This window comes from Aphis gossypii, chromosome 3, assembly GCF_020184175.1.
Source record: "Aphis gossypii isolate Hap1 chromosome 3, ASM2018417v2, whole genome shotgun sequence".
Classification (NCBI taxonomy): Eukaryota; Metazoa; Arthropoda; class Insecta; order Hemiptera; family Aphididae; genus Aphis; species Aphis gossypii.
The window spans coordinates 54,652,138-54,666,640 of record NC_065532.1 but is presented as its reverse complement, the minus strand read 5'-3'; the positions used below and the strand labels follow the sequence as shown (position 1 = coordinate 54,666,640).

Below are 14,503 nucleotides of genomic sequence, written 5' to 3'. Positions count from 1 at the left end.
GAGAACGTATATTAATAATGTCGATACAATTTTCTTGCAAATAAAATATATTTAATAATTAATATTTATTATTTACTACCGAATAATAGTATTATAGTAGATCATAATAATACAAATTATAAAAAAAACCATCTTCTATATTATATGCTATTATAGTAAAATAACATGAGTTATATTAATTTTAAGTTTTAACAACTAACCAACAAACTCTTCCATAAACAAATATGATTAATAAGTTGATATTAGGATGAACAACATGACTATGTATTATAATATATAGGTAATTCTGAATTCATAATTTCCCATGATATTTTAATAATTAATATTATATAATAAATAATAATCATTAGCCACATTGCCATTTTCCAAGTTCCAACAATACTTATAAGATAATAATATTCTAAAATGTTAGTTTAAAATAAATTATTTATCATGTTTATAAATTATAATAGACTGTAAATTTAATTCACTAAAAAACTTTGTAAATATCTATACACTTTAAAACTCATAGGTTAAGGAATACTCTTAAGTACTTAAGTACAAAAACTTAAAAATATAATAAATAATTTGATGTGAATATAAAGTGTATAAAAGCTATGCAAGTATAGCTTTAAATATTATATAAAAAAATTTATAAAAAAAAACTTCTTAAAATGATTGATGAAAAATTTAAAATAACCTTTTTGTAATAAAATTATATTATATGTATATTGATATAAAACTAAAAAACGTTTAATAAAAAAACCAATATTTTTTTATATTGATAGCCATTGACATCTGGGAATACACAAAATAAAATTTCATACCAATATGTACGTCTTACAGTGGTATAATGTCACAAATCAAATTCCTATTTTCATTTATTTTGAATTGAAAATGAAATTATTCAATATAAAAGTAATTTAATGAATTGTTTTGGTTGTAAATGTACACTAAAACATGTATACTACATGAATAAAGTTGTAATACAGATTATTAAGTGTTATTATGTTGGTAATTTATAATTATAATTAATTTAATATGTTTTTCTTAGTATAAATATGTACAATTACTATCATATTAAAAAAATATATTGCACTTAAAATCCTTGAATGAAATATTGAAATTATTTTTAAAATTTTATCAAAAAGTTTAAGTATACATATAAATCACTATTTACTCGTAAGTACTCACTTCTTACTCTTGTCACACCTATCATTTACAAGTGGAAACTCTCAATAATTATAACCTAACCTATGCCCACAATCTATTATTATCATTATCTATTGACTCTTTGTTCCTGTTTACTAACTAATACAATATTTATAATTTTATAAACATAATATTACTCATTTAGTAAAATAGTTTATTAATCTATTTACAGGCACCAGAAAATTAAATGTAGCTAATAATTTATTTAAAGGTCTTCAATTACACATCCATCTACACTCCACAAAACAAATAAAATTGTAATGTGTATTCTTTTAAATTGTGTTAAATATCTTAAATAAAAATGCATTAGATCAATGTGTTAAAAGTAAAAATAATATAAAAAAATTACACAACATTTATTGTACAGACCATATTTTTTCTTTAATTTTTTTTTCTTAACATAATAATTCTAAACTACATTTAATTCTATCATTTTCTAATTTCATTCACAGTTGGCAAACAAAATTGTACACAGAATAAATAAATTGAGAAGAGAAAAATTATGCCTGAGGCATATATTTTTTTTTTTAAATTTGTGTCTTTTAAGTCAAAATGTATAGCTGATACCATTCATTAATAGTTAACAACAACTATACGATCATTAGAAATAATATATTTATTATTTTATTAATAATGTTTTCTGGTATATTTAATTGGGTGGCCCTTCATTATTATCATACCGAATTTGGCCATTGTTCAATGTGGTAATGCCCAAGCCATATAAATGACCACAATATTTCTTGCTATCAATCATTCCTTCAAAATACATATCCCTGATTTTAAAAAATGCCATGCCTGTTAGTAGAGAATCGCTTCCCGCCTGGTGTTGTGGTCCAATCCGCTTTAGTTCCAATTGATCTGCAACTTCTTGCAGGCCACCCTTTAAATTCTTACAGCTTTTCATCAGATACTTTATGTCATATACACAAGGAAAGTATAGAGAGAACATATCAAAAAAATCTGACTCCTCTTGTGGCAATTTTTCATCGGTCAACACCTTGACTAAGTAGCCAAAGTCAAAACTGCTGTGGAATGTCATCCATTTTATATTATCCATTAGTACCAAACCAGATGTGATTATGCATTCAGCGAAAACAATAGGTTCGATTCCATTCTCTTCATGCTTCTTAAATTGTATTCTGAAAAATAAAAACAATTTTATATGATTGTATTATGCTCACTGTAAAACTCATTGTAAAGAAATCAGCTATTACCTGGAATTTGTCAACAATTCTATGCTGTCTTGGGCATACATATCTTCTGATAAATTGAATTTAAAATTGAATTGCCAAGTAGTGTATGGACCAGTGGGAGTTTTACCATCTTCGTCAAAAAATGAAAGCCCCAATTGTATGATCCTTAACAGATCAACATTACATCGCAACAACTGATACAGATAATCTGCAGTTGTTTTAAAATCCCCAATAGGTCGGGCTACAACACCTGGAAATTCTGTATCCATAGCCACATAACAATATTTTGGCAAAAGTTTTCGTATTGACGTAAACTCTTCTTCTAAATTATGAGCCCAAACATCTTTAATACCACAGTCAGGTCCAACTCCAGTTTGTGCTTCCGGCTCCCTCTCTTTTACCTCTTTGGCTGGTGGTGTTTGACTATTACCAGGCATACTTTTAGTATCTTCACTTAATCTCTGCAATACGTACGAGAGCCACTTAGGATTTTTTTCGTTGGTGTCCGTCAAAACGTTATCATTGCTTTCTAATTTAGCAGACGGTTCAACAAATAAAGTTCTTCGTACTGTGTTCCGTGCGTCTGCACTCAATTCTGTTTGTTGTTCACCTCTGCTCTTTCCCCAAGTTGTGTTTAACTGACGTAAATTTTCTGATGTACCGTCAACAGCTACACTTTTCATTGGGAAAGCTTGGAGATTGTTCAGTGAATAAGCTCAAAGTTTAATGATCTCAGGAAATTTCAGTACCTTCAACTGAAAGATAAAAAAATAGATATTCACTATTAACATTATATTATTAAAATTATTAAAATAATAAATAAATGAATTTAATAAAAATTTATAGCTTGACATTATGGTTTTATAATATATCATTTTAAAGTCAATATAGTCTATAATGAAATTAATGCTAATAATTTTAATGCTCAATTAATAAATCTATCAATGGTTCAGTGAGGACCTAATGTTTTTGAAGTAATAAATAATAAATAACTAATACCTATTCATCATTAGAGTTTTAAAATTATATTTATTATTTTTAACTTTTATTGTTATTTAGGTACTTGTGTGTTATCGGGACTACCACATATTATGGGTTAAGCAACGCCGTATCCCACTCTAATCTTGCATTTTGCTAGTGAATTTTATTTCTAATTCTATTAGGGATAATTAGGGGCCTACATTTCCACTCGCTCGCTGTGCTCACTCGGACATTCAAAACAAAAATATCCCTCGATTTGCTATGCAACATCACCTAAGGTAGGTCACAGGGTTAAAAAAAAAAACGATGCCCATAATTTTGCTAACAACATTAATCAATAAATACATTGACATAAGCTTTGAATAGCTTTATATTATTATACATGTATTAAACAGATGTGCATTGCACGCTATGCATTCGACATCAAGGTAGTCGCGATAACGCACAAGTACCGTTATTTAATTTGATTGATCCTATTGAATGTTTTTAGTAAAATGTTATTTTTGTATAACTCAGAAAACATTGTTGTTAGTTTTTAGATCTTAAAATTGTATGTACTATATATACAATAATTGTATTCAAGTTTTAAAATCAAAATTTTACAATTTATAGCAAATTTTTTAATAATTTATTTTAATTTTCAGAGTTAAGAAATCTATTTTTAAAATAAAATAATTTGTATACATTATTTCTAAAATTAAAATTCTGAATATTATGTTAAGTGATTTCTGAGTTTTTAAGTCAAGATTAAATATAGTTTGAAAAATATTAATTCATAAATAATTAACAAAAACATTAATATTCCCAATTACGTAACATTTTAAATTTATAATTATACAAATGGGCTAAATAGTCAAGCACAAATTTATAAATAATCATGGTCACTTCAAATAAAAATTGTAAATTTTTATAAATAACTAAATTTTAGCACAATATTTCAAAATAGGAATTTCAAGACGTTTTTAAAGATAAGTTATAATTAACTTTTTAAAAAAATCCAATACAAAATGATATAACTATTCTACAATTGCTTAAATTATTAAATAGTAAAATGGAAAAATATTATTTTAAACATAAATATAAATAATTACATTTCAAGGAAAAGCAATACAAAGATGTGATGTTTTTGTCTTACAAATGCGAGTAGTAGAAAATTTTACTTTTAGATTATTCCATTTTACTTATTTAGTTTTTATGTTAAATTGGATTGACAAATTACAAATTTAAAGTTTAGAACATTATCTAAGGTCATTTGTTAATTTTTTAATATTTTAATTTTAAAGTAAGTTATTGGGATTTTAAAATATAAATTTTGTTATATGATAATAAGACTGAAACAACACATTTAAATTATCAAACCAATTAGTTTACCTGAAGAAAACATAGTTTTGAAAGAATTTTGAAGTTGTTAAGACTATATGTGGAAAATATTATTCATCAGCCATTATCAATGATTGAATTAGATCTAAACAAATTTAAAAATTTAAAACGTTAGTACAAATATTTAAAAAAAAAATGTAATTAATTAGACAATGATACAATTTGTTGTATTAATTATTAATTAAATATTGTTTAATAAGTAAAAAAATATACATTGTAATAATGGTAAACCTACTAGGAATGGGAATAAAATGATTAATCAAAAAATATAACATATCTTGTTTGTCATGAATTCATGGCCTAAACAAAAATAAAAAGCAATCACTTAATAATTAAAACTATAATGAAATTTGGTTTTAACTACTTTTGTGCATCATTTCTATTAATTAGACTGAATTATAATATTCTAATGCAATTTGTTCTATTACTGACTTTCATACTGAAGTTTTTTTTTTTTTAATAAGAGAAAAATGATTTAATTTACAGAGCCAATAATTGTACTAAAAAACATGCAAATAAATGCTAAAAAGTTGAATTTATAAATTTTTGACAAACAATGACAAAAATATTACATTAAACAATAGTCAATCACCAATTATCAACTGGCACTTGTTGCTGTGCTTTGTAAAATAAAAATGTTACTGGAATAAAATTATACAATAAAAGTAATGAGAATGAGATGAATACAAATTTACTCTTGAAATAATTAAATGTAAAATGAAAGTTGCATTAATAATATATACAAGAGTGCATAGCAACTAAATTATCGTCCAAATGAAAACACAAATTGTGGAAATAGGAATGATGCAATTTAAATATCAGCTCAAGTAGAACCAAACAATATAAAGTGATACCTATAATTTAAATAAAAATGTATGAATTAAATAAAATAAAAAAATTAATAGATCAAGAAAATGTAACATAAGTACACACGGAGAAAATAAAAATTATGTCAGTCAACAAAACAATTGCATTGGTCGTTATCAAATAAATGAACGATTGTTAACTGTACACAACAATAATATTAATATAAAAACATAGCTGTTGCACTGCAATATGACTTGCAACCTAAAAGTTATTTGGTTTTTCTACGTACAACAATGTACCCACCAATAGTATAAAACGTCAAAACGTTTTGACCATTCAGGCTTAAGGCATTAGGGCACTTAATCATAAACAATTTGGACTAAAGGTTTCTAACTCATTTGGAGTCACAAAATAATCGTATCTCAAAGACATATGTTTAAGTTTTTCGGTAGCGTCGTCGAAGAAACAATAGTGGAAGTCCCTCTGAAAATGTGTACTCACGTTAACGTAGTCACCTTCGATCGATCTTCACATAGATATTTGGATTCAAAAAAAAAGTTTTAAAAAAAACGAACAGACAATCCTACGGTATAGTCTAAACAGTTAAAAATTAATATTACGATACACAATATTTTGTTCAGATCACGGCTGCGGTCTTGTAAATAGTATGAGTAAATACCAAAACAATGGACGTGATAACGACTATGATAATGGCGAGCATGGATACGAAAATCTGTCCATGACTCCATGAAATAAAACATTATTACTTACCACGCGTATTTCCGTCACACACAATCACATTTACCATTTCGAGGGTCTCTCAAATACAGAAAAACGTCTAGATTCGGTAGTCCAGAGTACCCGAAATCGTATCTTTTTTACTGTCTCAAATTGATTTAACACAGTGTATTTAATTTATGTACAAAAGGAAAAAATATGTATACTACCTTTAATAATATTTTTACGTTAATTTATTGGCCCTTACTTTTTAAATGTCAACATCTTACACCATGTAATATAACTTACATAAGTAATTAAATTATTATCGTTAGATAAAATGTTTAGCTATGAATAAAATAAAATAATATTATTACGTAAATCGTAAATGCCTAGAGATTAAAAAGTAGTTTTCCTAATTTTATATGATCATGACACCTGTTTGAAACAAAACATTGATACTTATTGAACGGAAAATTCAAAAATAATTTTAATCATGAATGAAACACGGTCATACTTTATTTGACGATGTTTAACTATAAATTGAGTTTTTCTGCTTTGCGAAAAATAGTACGGTCATAATCATAAAACCTTCAGTACACACAGAACAGCACATCATTGATCAATGTATTTGAATATCTAGTAGCGCAGCTGTTACATATTTTACTAGGTTTTTATACAAATAGGATCTAGATTGTGTAATTTATAGGTCTAAATAATTGTAGCCTTGCGAGGGGAGGGGTTATAACTTAAAAGAATAGCTCTTGTTCCAGTATAACCAATACCAATTCTGACCCAGAAAAAGAGTTGCCACGTGGATCTTATTAGCAAAATATTTTGGGACTTGGGTAGGTACTGAGTACCTATAATAGGTTAAGTTATTAGGCACTTATACTTTTTCGAGACAATTAGTCCTCAGATCGGGTAGATCTACATTTTTCATTATGAATCTTGTTTTGATATGTTAAGTTACGATTATGAAAATTATAAGCCACATTCAATAATTATCTAATACCTAACTCAATTAATATACTATAGGTAGACGGTAGTTGAGTACCTATGCATGAATTTTAAGTGAAAATAGATATTATAATTAGGTATTATACAATTTTATTTATATAGCTTAAAATTATTCTATTTTCGATATAAATTGTCTTTTTATGTACCTACCCATATAAGGAGTGTGCAACGTAAATCGCAGACCGTTATTAAAAAATATATATAAAAAAAAAATTAAAAATAACGTTTTAAACGCATTAAAATTTTGTAAAATTTTATCAACGGTATGTGTATATCCGTATTCGGATGGTTATTAAACTTTTTGCCAACTACAATAAATATTGATAATATTGTAATTGTAAAATGTAAATTAACACTTAGTTGAATTTTTGAGAAATAGCTAGCATAATCCGTGCATTACGAATACACGTTCGAAATCATCTATTCATCCATTTCATCCGCAGATGTACGCATAATTCTAATTAGTAAGGGAGCTTTAAGTTTCTGATCATCAGGCTAAAAGTAATAATGTATATTGATTATTGGTTAATTACTAAGCAGTGAATGCTTTCTAGCGTCAACGAAGATATTATATGATTACTGACTAGACCTCTAAAGTATTAAATACTAATCATATAATTAGCACCAATAACGTAAACGGATAAACTGTGGTAAACTACTAAATTCATAAATAGTAAATAATAAAACCTCGTGATTATCAAGTTAAAAATAGATATAGACAAAATAATCCTAATTTAAATGTTATATATTGGCATTTAGTACATTATCTATATTCTATAATAACAGATATAATATAGACTAAATAAGTGTTCACTTAAAATGAAATCGATAAATTAATCTTTTAATGTCTTACTTGATACAAATCCTGAAATGGAGTCTCCAGTAAAATTTAATTTTTTCGAATAAATATTGCGTATAGTGATATGATAATAGAAAACAAGTCATCAAATACATGATAATTTGTAGATGATACCTATTACCTGCACTTGTACTTTTGTCTTTTTATTTGAAAAACAAACTGATATACATTGGTCAATAACTAATATAGTTTACAAGTATTTTAATATATTTACAAATAGTAACTATGAGAACAACTTTTGCATCAAGTCTTAATTTTGTACTTGGAATTTTGGAAATAAATTATATAATTTCATATATTTTTTTCATTAACACCAGTGTACAATTTCTGTCACATCTGTAGAAAATATGACTAAAAATATAATGACTTAATAATAATCTTCATGTTATAACAATTATTTATTACTATTTATTATATTCATCACAATTTACAATAATATTATGTAGAATTTACAATAACAATAATAATATGTTAATGGTAGTCTAAGTATCTACAGCCATTATTGTTTATGTTTAATTATACTAAATAATTTTAAAAAAGTACCTAAACTAGCTTAGTTGAATATAAGTAATGTTTCATTTTTTTTTTTTAAGGAACAATTTATGAAATATAAACAAAGATAACATAGCGTGACATTTATAACTGAATATAAGATTAGGCAAATTAGCTACATAGTATAAATATAAATTTTTATGTGCCTTCCCATATTGAAAGTTGTTAATAAGAATAAAACTTTACAAATTATACATTATATACCTTAAGGAGACTTTTAAAGTTTAAACAGCAATAATACTTTTTTTCTTTTATCTTTTTAAAATTAAAACCAGACAGTTAAATCAATAGTAACACTTAATCATAAAGGTAACTCTATCACACAAACAAACAATATTAGTAAAACATTTTGGATATATAAATTAGAAAGTTATATTATTATTATTACTATATAAAACAATCAACCAGAAAAAAAAACTATTAAAAAAATATATTATTATAACAAAAGCCATATTTATCTTGAATTTTAAAGAGTATAAGAAACCAAACACAAATCCATTAAAGATGATTCAACAGTAAAAAAAAAATAATAAGAGAAAAAAATTAAAGCATATAAAATATGTGTATGTCTGTGTCTCCTTTAAATAATTTATTAAACCTTTGAATAAGAGTATAAAATTTGTTTTACTAATCTGTATTATGTAATAATATTTAAAAGTCAAATGTGCAATAAATTTTTAAGAACCAGTATTAGTTAACATATTAATAATTACTGTTAGATTATTTGATTTATGTTTAGATAGGCATTTCAAAATTAACACCCAAGTGTTGTTCACGAGCTAGATTCACAATTTCAGATAATTTCACTGCCAAACGAGCAGCTTCATCTAGATTATCAACTGGCAAAATTTTCATACCAGAGTTTGCAATACGAAGTTTTGCTTCATCAACGTTTGTACCCTATACATAAAAAAAAGATAAATATCTTTTACATCTAAGAGTAACAGTAACTTAAAATTATAATTTATGACTATATAACAATAATATACCTGTAAACGGCAAATTATTGGTACATTAAGATTTAACTCTTGAGCTGCTGCAATTATTCCTTCAGCAATGATGTCACATCTCATTATCCCACCAAAAATATTGACCATAATAGCACACACCTATAATTATTCAAAACTTAATATAATTATGTTCCTAATTTTTTACGTAATATTTTTAATATGAAAAATTTAAATAAATTATTACAATAATATCAATGATATATAAAATTCAGCTATTTATTCTATAATCTTGAATGTTGTCAAAAATGACTTTACTTATGATTTTTAGTTAAACAAAATTCATACTTTAGGGTCTGATGTGATTATTTTAAAAGCTTCTTTCACTTGAGAAGCAGTAGCACCACCTCCAACATCCAAGAAATTAGCTGGATGTCCACCGTGCAAGTTAATTATATCCATAGTAGCCATTGCCAAACCAGCACCATTTACCAAGCAACCAATAGTACCTAATGAAATTATAGTCAAGAATTGAATATTACATTTTGATTTATAATTTTACAGATTTTAATTAATTACCATCAAGTGCAATATAGTTTAGATTAAATTTAGAAGCTTCAACTTCTTTTTCGTCTTCTTGAGTCCAATCACGCAAATCAAACAATTCTTTTTGTCTAAACTCAGCATTATCATCAAATCGGAATTTAGCATCCAAACAATAATCTTTAAAAAAAATAATTTAACAAGTTTGTTACATTAAAAAAAAAATAGCAGCTTAATAAATTTGATATTTATTTATTTATTTTATTTTATTTTTATGTTATACGGGCTTAGCCTTTTTTGATATTAAAATGTATATTTTTATATCAGAAATTTTTACAATAAGAAAAAAATAAATTAAATAAATACAGCTTACATTAATATAAAATACAATTATCTGGTGACAGTTATAACTTATGTTGGATATATATATTAAAAATTTTATATAAAAATATTATACTTACATCCTCCAGTAGAAATACTTTCAGCATAAGGATTAACTTCAATTAATAAAGCATCTTTGGTAAGAAATAAGTCATATAACTTCAAAATAACGTCTGCAGTTTCATCTTTTTTTTTGGTCAACCCAACTTTGGTGATTACATCCAAAGCCAGTTCTCTAGATATACCTAAAAAGAAATATATATATTGTAAATCTTAGATCATAATATACAATGGATGAAGCCACAGCTCAATATTTTGATTACATAATAGTGATAAATCATCAGTTATGTAGCCTTTCTACGCATGCGCAAGTGATTAGTCACCCTTTTTTCCCAATTATAATATATTTTAAGCTTTGAATTTGAGATCAATATGCTACTAGTTGCTAGCATACGTGAAGTAAAGATCACACAACTGGCAACTCGTGACTAACATGTACATCATCAACATTGTGGGTAATCTTTAGGCCATGGTTATAATCATGATCTAAATTTTAAATCAAAGAAGCTAACCAATAACTTTAATTTTTTAGAGATAAATATAATATTTAAGAGGATGGCAATATATTTTGTTTTCTCTTTCAGACTCATGAGCAACATAGATGAAACTCTTTCACCTAAAATCGTTTTTTAACTATTTATTATTAACTACTGATATTTTTGAGGGTATGACATATTGGTTTTTTTTTTTATTGTTATTTAGTTTTGTATTTGACTTTTGAAAAAAAAAAAAATTTATTTTATTGTTTTAATTCAATATTTAGACAAATTGATATGTTACACTCTCAAAAAAATTATTCTCTATTGTTTTTGTAATGATTGATTTTACTCTAAGATTACTCAAAACAAAAAAAAAAAAAACAATTCTCCGTAAATGTGTTTAGTCTATATTGCGTATGGGTTATAGAGAGAAAACGAACAGTGCGCTCACATTTTCTTAATATTAATATAGAGTGAAACTTCCATATTATAACAAACTTCCGTTTAACAAATTATTTTTGAGAACCATGACCTTCATAATTAATTCTATTTAACAAATTTCTCTATAAAACAATTTTTTTTTATTCCCCATAAGACTTCATGTTTTAGTGTACAACAAAAGTAAATAAGTGTAGGTTTATATGTCTAATGTTAATGTTACCAGACATTTTTATTTAATCGAATTCTAATATAAATAATAAAGACATTTTAAATAAAATAATCTATTCAACTTTGAACGAAAGATTACTTAACAAAAACATTTGATTTATAAACAAAATTATTATCTTCATTCCACTTAACTAATTGACCTTAAAGGTTAAATTTAAATACTTAAAATGTTTTAAATAATAATTTTAATAATAAATGTTGTTGTTAAATTATAATATATTATATGATACTGTTGGTTTATTAAAATGTTTATATTATTATTATTTTATAAAATATTAAGAGGATGCTACACCAGCATGTATTATCTGTTTTACTAACGTACAACATAATTAAAATTGTCATCAGAGGAAATTTTGGACAGTACAACATTGTTTTTAATTTTTTAATCACTACACAAAAAAAGTTATTATCATTTCACAATCCAATATTTTTGTGTTTGAATAATTTTTTTTGTAGTTTTAATATTAAAACATAAAAACGATGTTGCACAATTTAAAATCTTCTCTTTCTAGTGTGAAAATTTAGTTGCTAGACTTGAACTACAGTCTGAGTGAATCTTAACTATGTAATACAGTTTTTACCATGTTGTACTTTTGTAAGACAGAGACAACATATGTAGGTGTGGTGTCCTCTTAAGGAGATAATATTTAATGACTCATTTGAAAATGCCTTGTATACAATACAATGACAAATTAATTTTAATAAAAGCAAATAATAAAACATGATATTAACTGACAGATTTAATAACAAATAATTACCTTTTGTAATATCAATAGGCATATATAAAATTGCTTCAGGATTGTCTTCAGCAACTTTTTCTATGTTTACACCACCTTGAGAAGACGCTATTAAAACTGGACCCTACAAAAAAATGAATATTTCATGATTATCTTATACACAGATAAAATGTCTTATATTTGATTTAATTATTTTAATTTATTTATTCACTTACACCAAAAGCTCTTTCCATCATAACAGCAAAATAAAATTCTTTTCTAGCATATACACGTTCAGCTACCATAACTGCATTACAAATACGGCCTTTCTCTCCAGTTTGTTTTGTGATCAAAAAATCTCCTAACATCTGATCTGATACAAATTCAGCTTCTTCTGCCCTGAATTAACAAATATTGTATTGTGTACATACACATCAATAATATTATTGTTAGCTATAACTTTAACTAACGTGTCAACCATTTTAACACCGCCTTTGAATCCTTTTTTGAAATGACCTAATCCACGACCACCAGCCAACACTTGAGCTTTGACTGCAATATCTGTGAGTCCAAGTCCCCGCACTAGTTCAGCCGCTTCCTTTCCAGTTTTGGCAACACCGAACTTAGGGACAGGTATACCAGCGCCTTTCAGCAGTGAATAGCTGACATGTTCATGTACATTAAGGTTTCGACGCTGTTGGCTGTTACTCCATAAAGGGCATGCAGGCAATGATGCGGCAAACAGCTATTGAAACACATTATTGATCAGACAGATGTGGATACCTTTGATATTATATTAGAACAAGGTGCAAACCAATGTCACTCTGGCTAGTCCAGATATTTCGAAATCCATATATTAACATTTAGAACAAACTTAATAAATTGTTTTTAAGCGGTCATTGAAAATTTTATCTAGACTGACACTGTAATTCAAACTATCATTGATGTACTTACCTTGGGGCTCTTTTTGCCCAACGTTTCTAGCACGTACGAACTTTTGGTAACTAAATTGGTCATAGTGACTTTTGGTTTGGGGAAAACGATAGAGTGACAGACTTGACCGTAAAAATTGAAAGGATTCCTTGCCCTTCACTCTTGTCTCTTTGGTAGGTGAATGATTTTTTTCTCATCGATTGGCCCCAAACACCACTCGTGATAAGAACTAAACAGTGAGACCAGCGATTGCTCGTTATCCGACTAAAATAAAAGGAAAAAACAAATGTTGATAACCATGTAAAAGAAGTAGGAGCGGGAAATTTCAAAAATTGATTCAATTTTATTGTAACCATCGTTCGGAAAACTAGTTTGTATTATTATGTTATTATTCATGGTGTGTATTATTTATACAAAATATTTAATAATAAATTATAAAAAAATTAAATAAATACATCGAGTTCATCAGGGAATACTTAACATTTTATAAATAGGTAATAAAATATTGTTCTTCTTACTAATTTATAATTACTATATAGGTACAAAAAACTTTTTCGATCTAAACAAAGATTTCTCATATTTAAATTTAATAATGCACATTATTATCGTTTATTTGTTAAAATATTTAAATATCAATCTCAAATAAATAAAATTCTATTTTTATTATAAAATTATTATAATATTGTTTAATTTATAAATTAGCAATTATTACCGTAAAATAATTTATAAAATTTAAGTAACATTCAGGATTCATCCATTTTCCGATTCCGGTATAGCACTTCAGCAGCTAAAATAAATCATTTTTTAAATGAATATTTTCTATAATTGTTCAAAGCTATTCGTAAGCGTTCGTGTATTTTATCGGAACGTACAATAAATTACATACCTAATAGATTAATAGGTACCTACCTAATTATACTAGTTACAATCAAAAGTGGATTGGTAAAAAAGATAACACTGGATGCTAAATTTTTTACAGTGTAAAAAACAAAAAAAAAATTAGGGCAAATTTAAAATATATAGATTATTTATAAAATATTACAATATTTAATTTAATTTTAAAATAATGTTTAAA

General features: G+C 25.8%; 2 protein-coding genes across 4 annotated transcripts; both read right to left on the bottom strand.

The window, feature by feature from the left end:
- Positions 1 to 1,546: 1,546 nt before the first annotated feature.
- Positions 1,547 to 6,226, bottom strand: LOC114126539 (CCR4-NOT transcription complex subunit 7-like). Of its 3 annotated transcripts, none has more exons than XM_027990511.2 (4): positions 6,054 to 6,226; positions 4,737 to 4,830; positions 2,406 to 3,139; positions 1,547 to 2,330 (listed from the first exon to the last, which is right to left on the bottom strand). In XM_027990511.2, the coding sequence occupies exons 3-4, from the start codon at positions 3,065 to 3,067 to the stop codon at positions 1,841 to 1,843; spliced, it is 1,152 nt and encodes a 383-aa protein (XP_027846312.1). In that variant the 5' UTR covers positions 3,068 to 3,139; positions 4,737 to 4,830; positions 6,054 to 6,226; the 3' UTR covers positions 1,547 to 1,840. The 3 variants fall into 3 exon arrangements, with proteins under 3 accessions (XP_027846312.1, XP_050059512.1, XP_050059513.1); XM_050203555.1 differs by lacking the exon at positions 6,054 to 6,226 and adding an exon at positions 5,856 to 6,014; XM_050203556.1 differs by lacking the exon at positions 4,737 to 4,830.
- A 2,301-nt stretch (positions 6,227 to 8,527) lies between these two features.
- On the bottom strand, positions 8,528 to 13,631 carry LOC114126540 (succinate--CoA ligase [ADP-forming] subunit beta, mitochondrial). The gene is made up of 9 exons (XM_027990512.2): positions 13,450 to 13,631; positions 12,966 to 13,240; positions 12,732 to 12,894; positions 12,538 to 12,640; positions 10,652 to 10,816; positions 10,227 to 10,370; positions 9,996 to 10,156; positions 9,690 to 9,809; positions 8,528 to 9,600 (listed from the first exon to the last, which is right to left on the bottom strand). The coding sequence occupies exons 1-9, from the start codon at positions 13,510 to 13,512 to the stop codon at positions 9,436 to 9,438; spliced, it is 1,359 nt and encodes a 452-aa protein (XP_027846313.2). The 5' UTR covers positions 13,513 to 13,631; the 3' UTR covers positions 8,528 to 9,435.
- Between the last annotated feature and the right edge of the window lie 872 nt (positions 13,632 to 14,503).

Coding starts and splice junctions, on each gene's coding strand:
- LOC114126539 (XM_027990511.2), bottom strand. CDS start 3,067: ATGAAAAGTGTAGCTGTTGACGGTACATCAGAAAATTTACGTCAGTTA. Junction 2,331..2,405: donor GAATTGTTGACAAATTCCAG/GTAATAGCTGAT, acceptor TTTATTTTTCAG/AATACAATTTAAGAAGCATG.
- LOC114126540 (XM_027990512.2), bottom strand. CDS start 13,512: ATGACCAATTTAGTTACCAAAAGTTCGTACGTGCTAGAAACGTTGGGC. Junction 12,895..12,965: donor GGTGTTAAAATGGTTGACAC/GTTAGTTAAAGT, acceptor TTGTTAATTCAG/GGCAGAAGAAGCTGAATTTG. Junction 10,817..12,537: donor GCCTATTGATATTACAAAAG/GTAATTATTTGT, acceptor ATTTCTTTTTAG/GTATATCTAGAGAACTGGCT.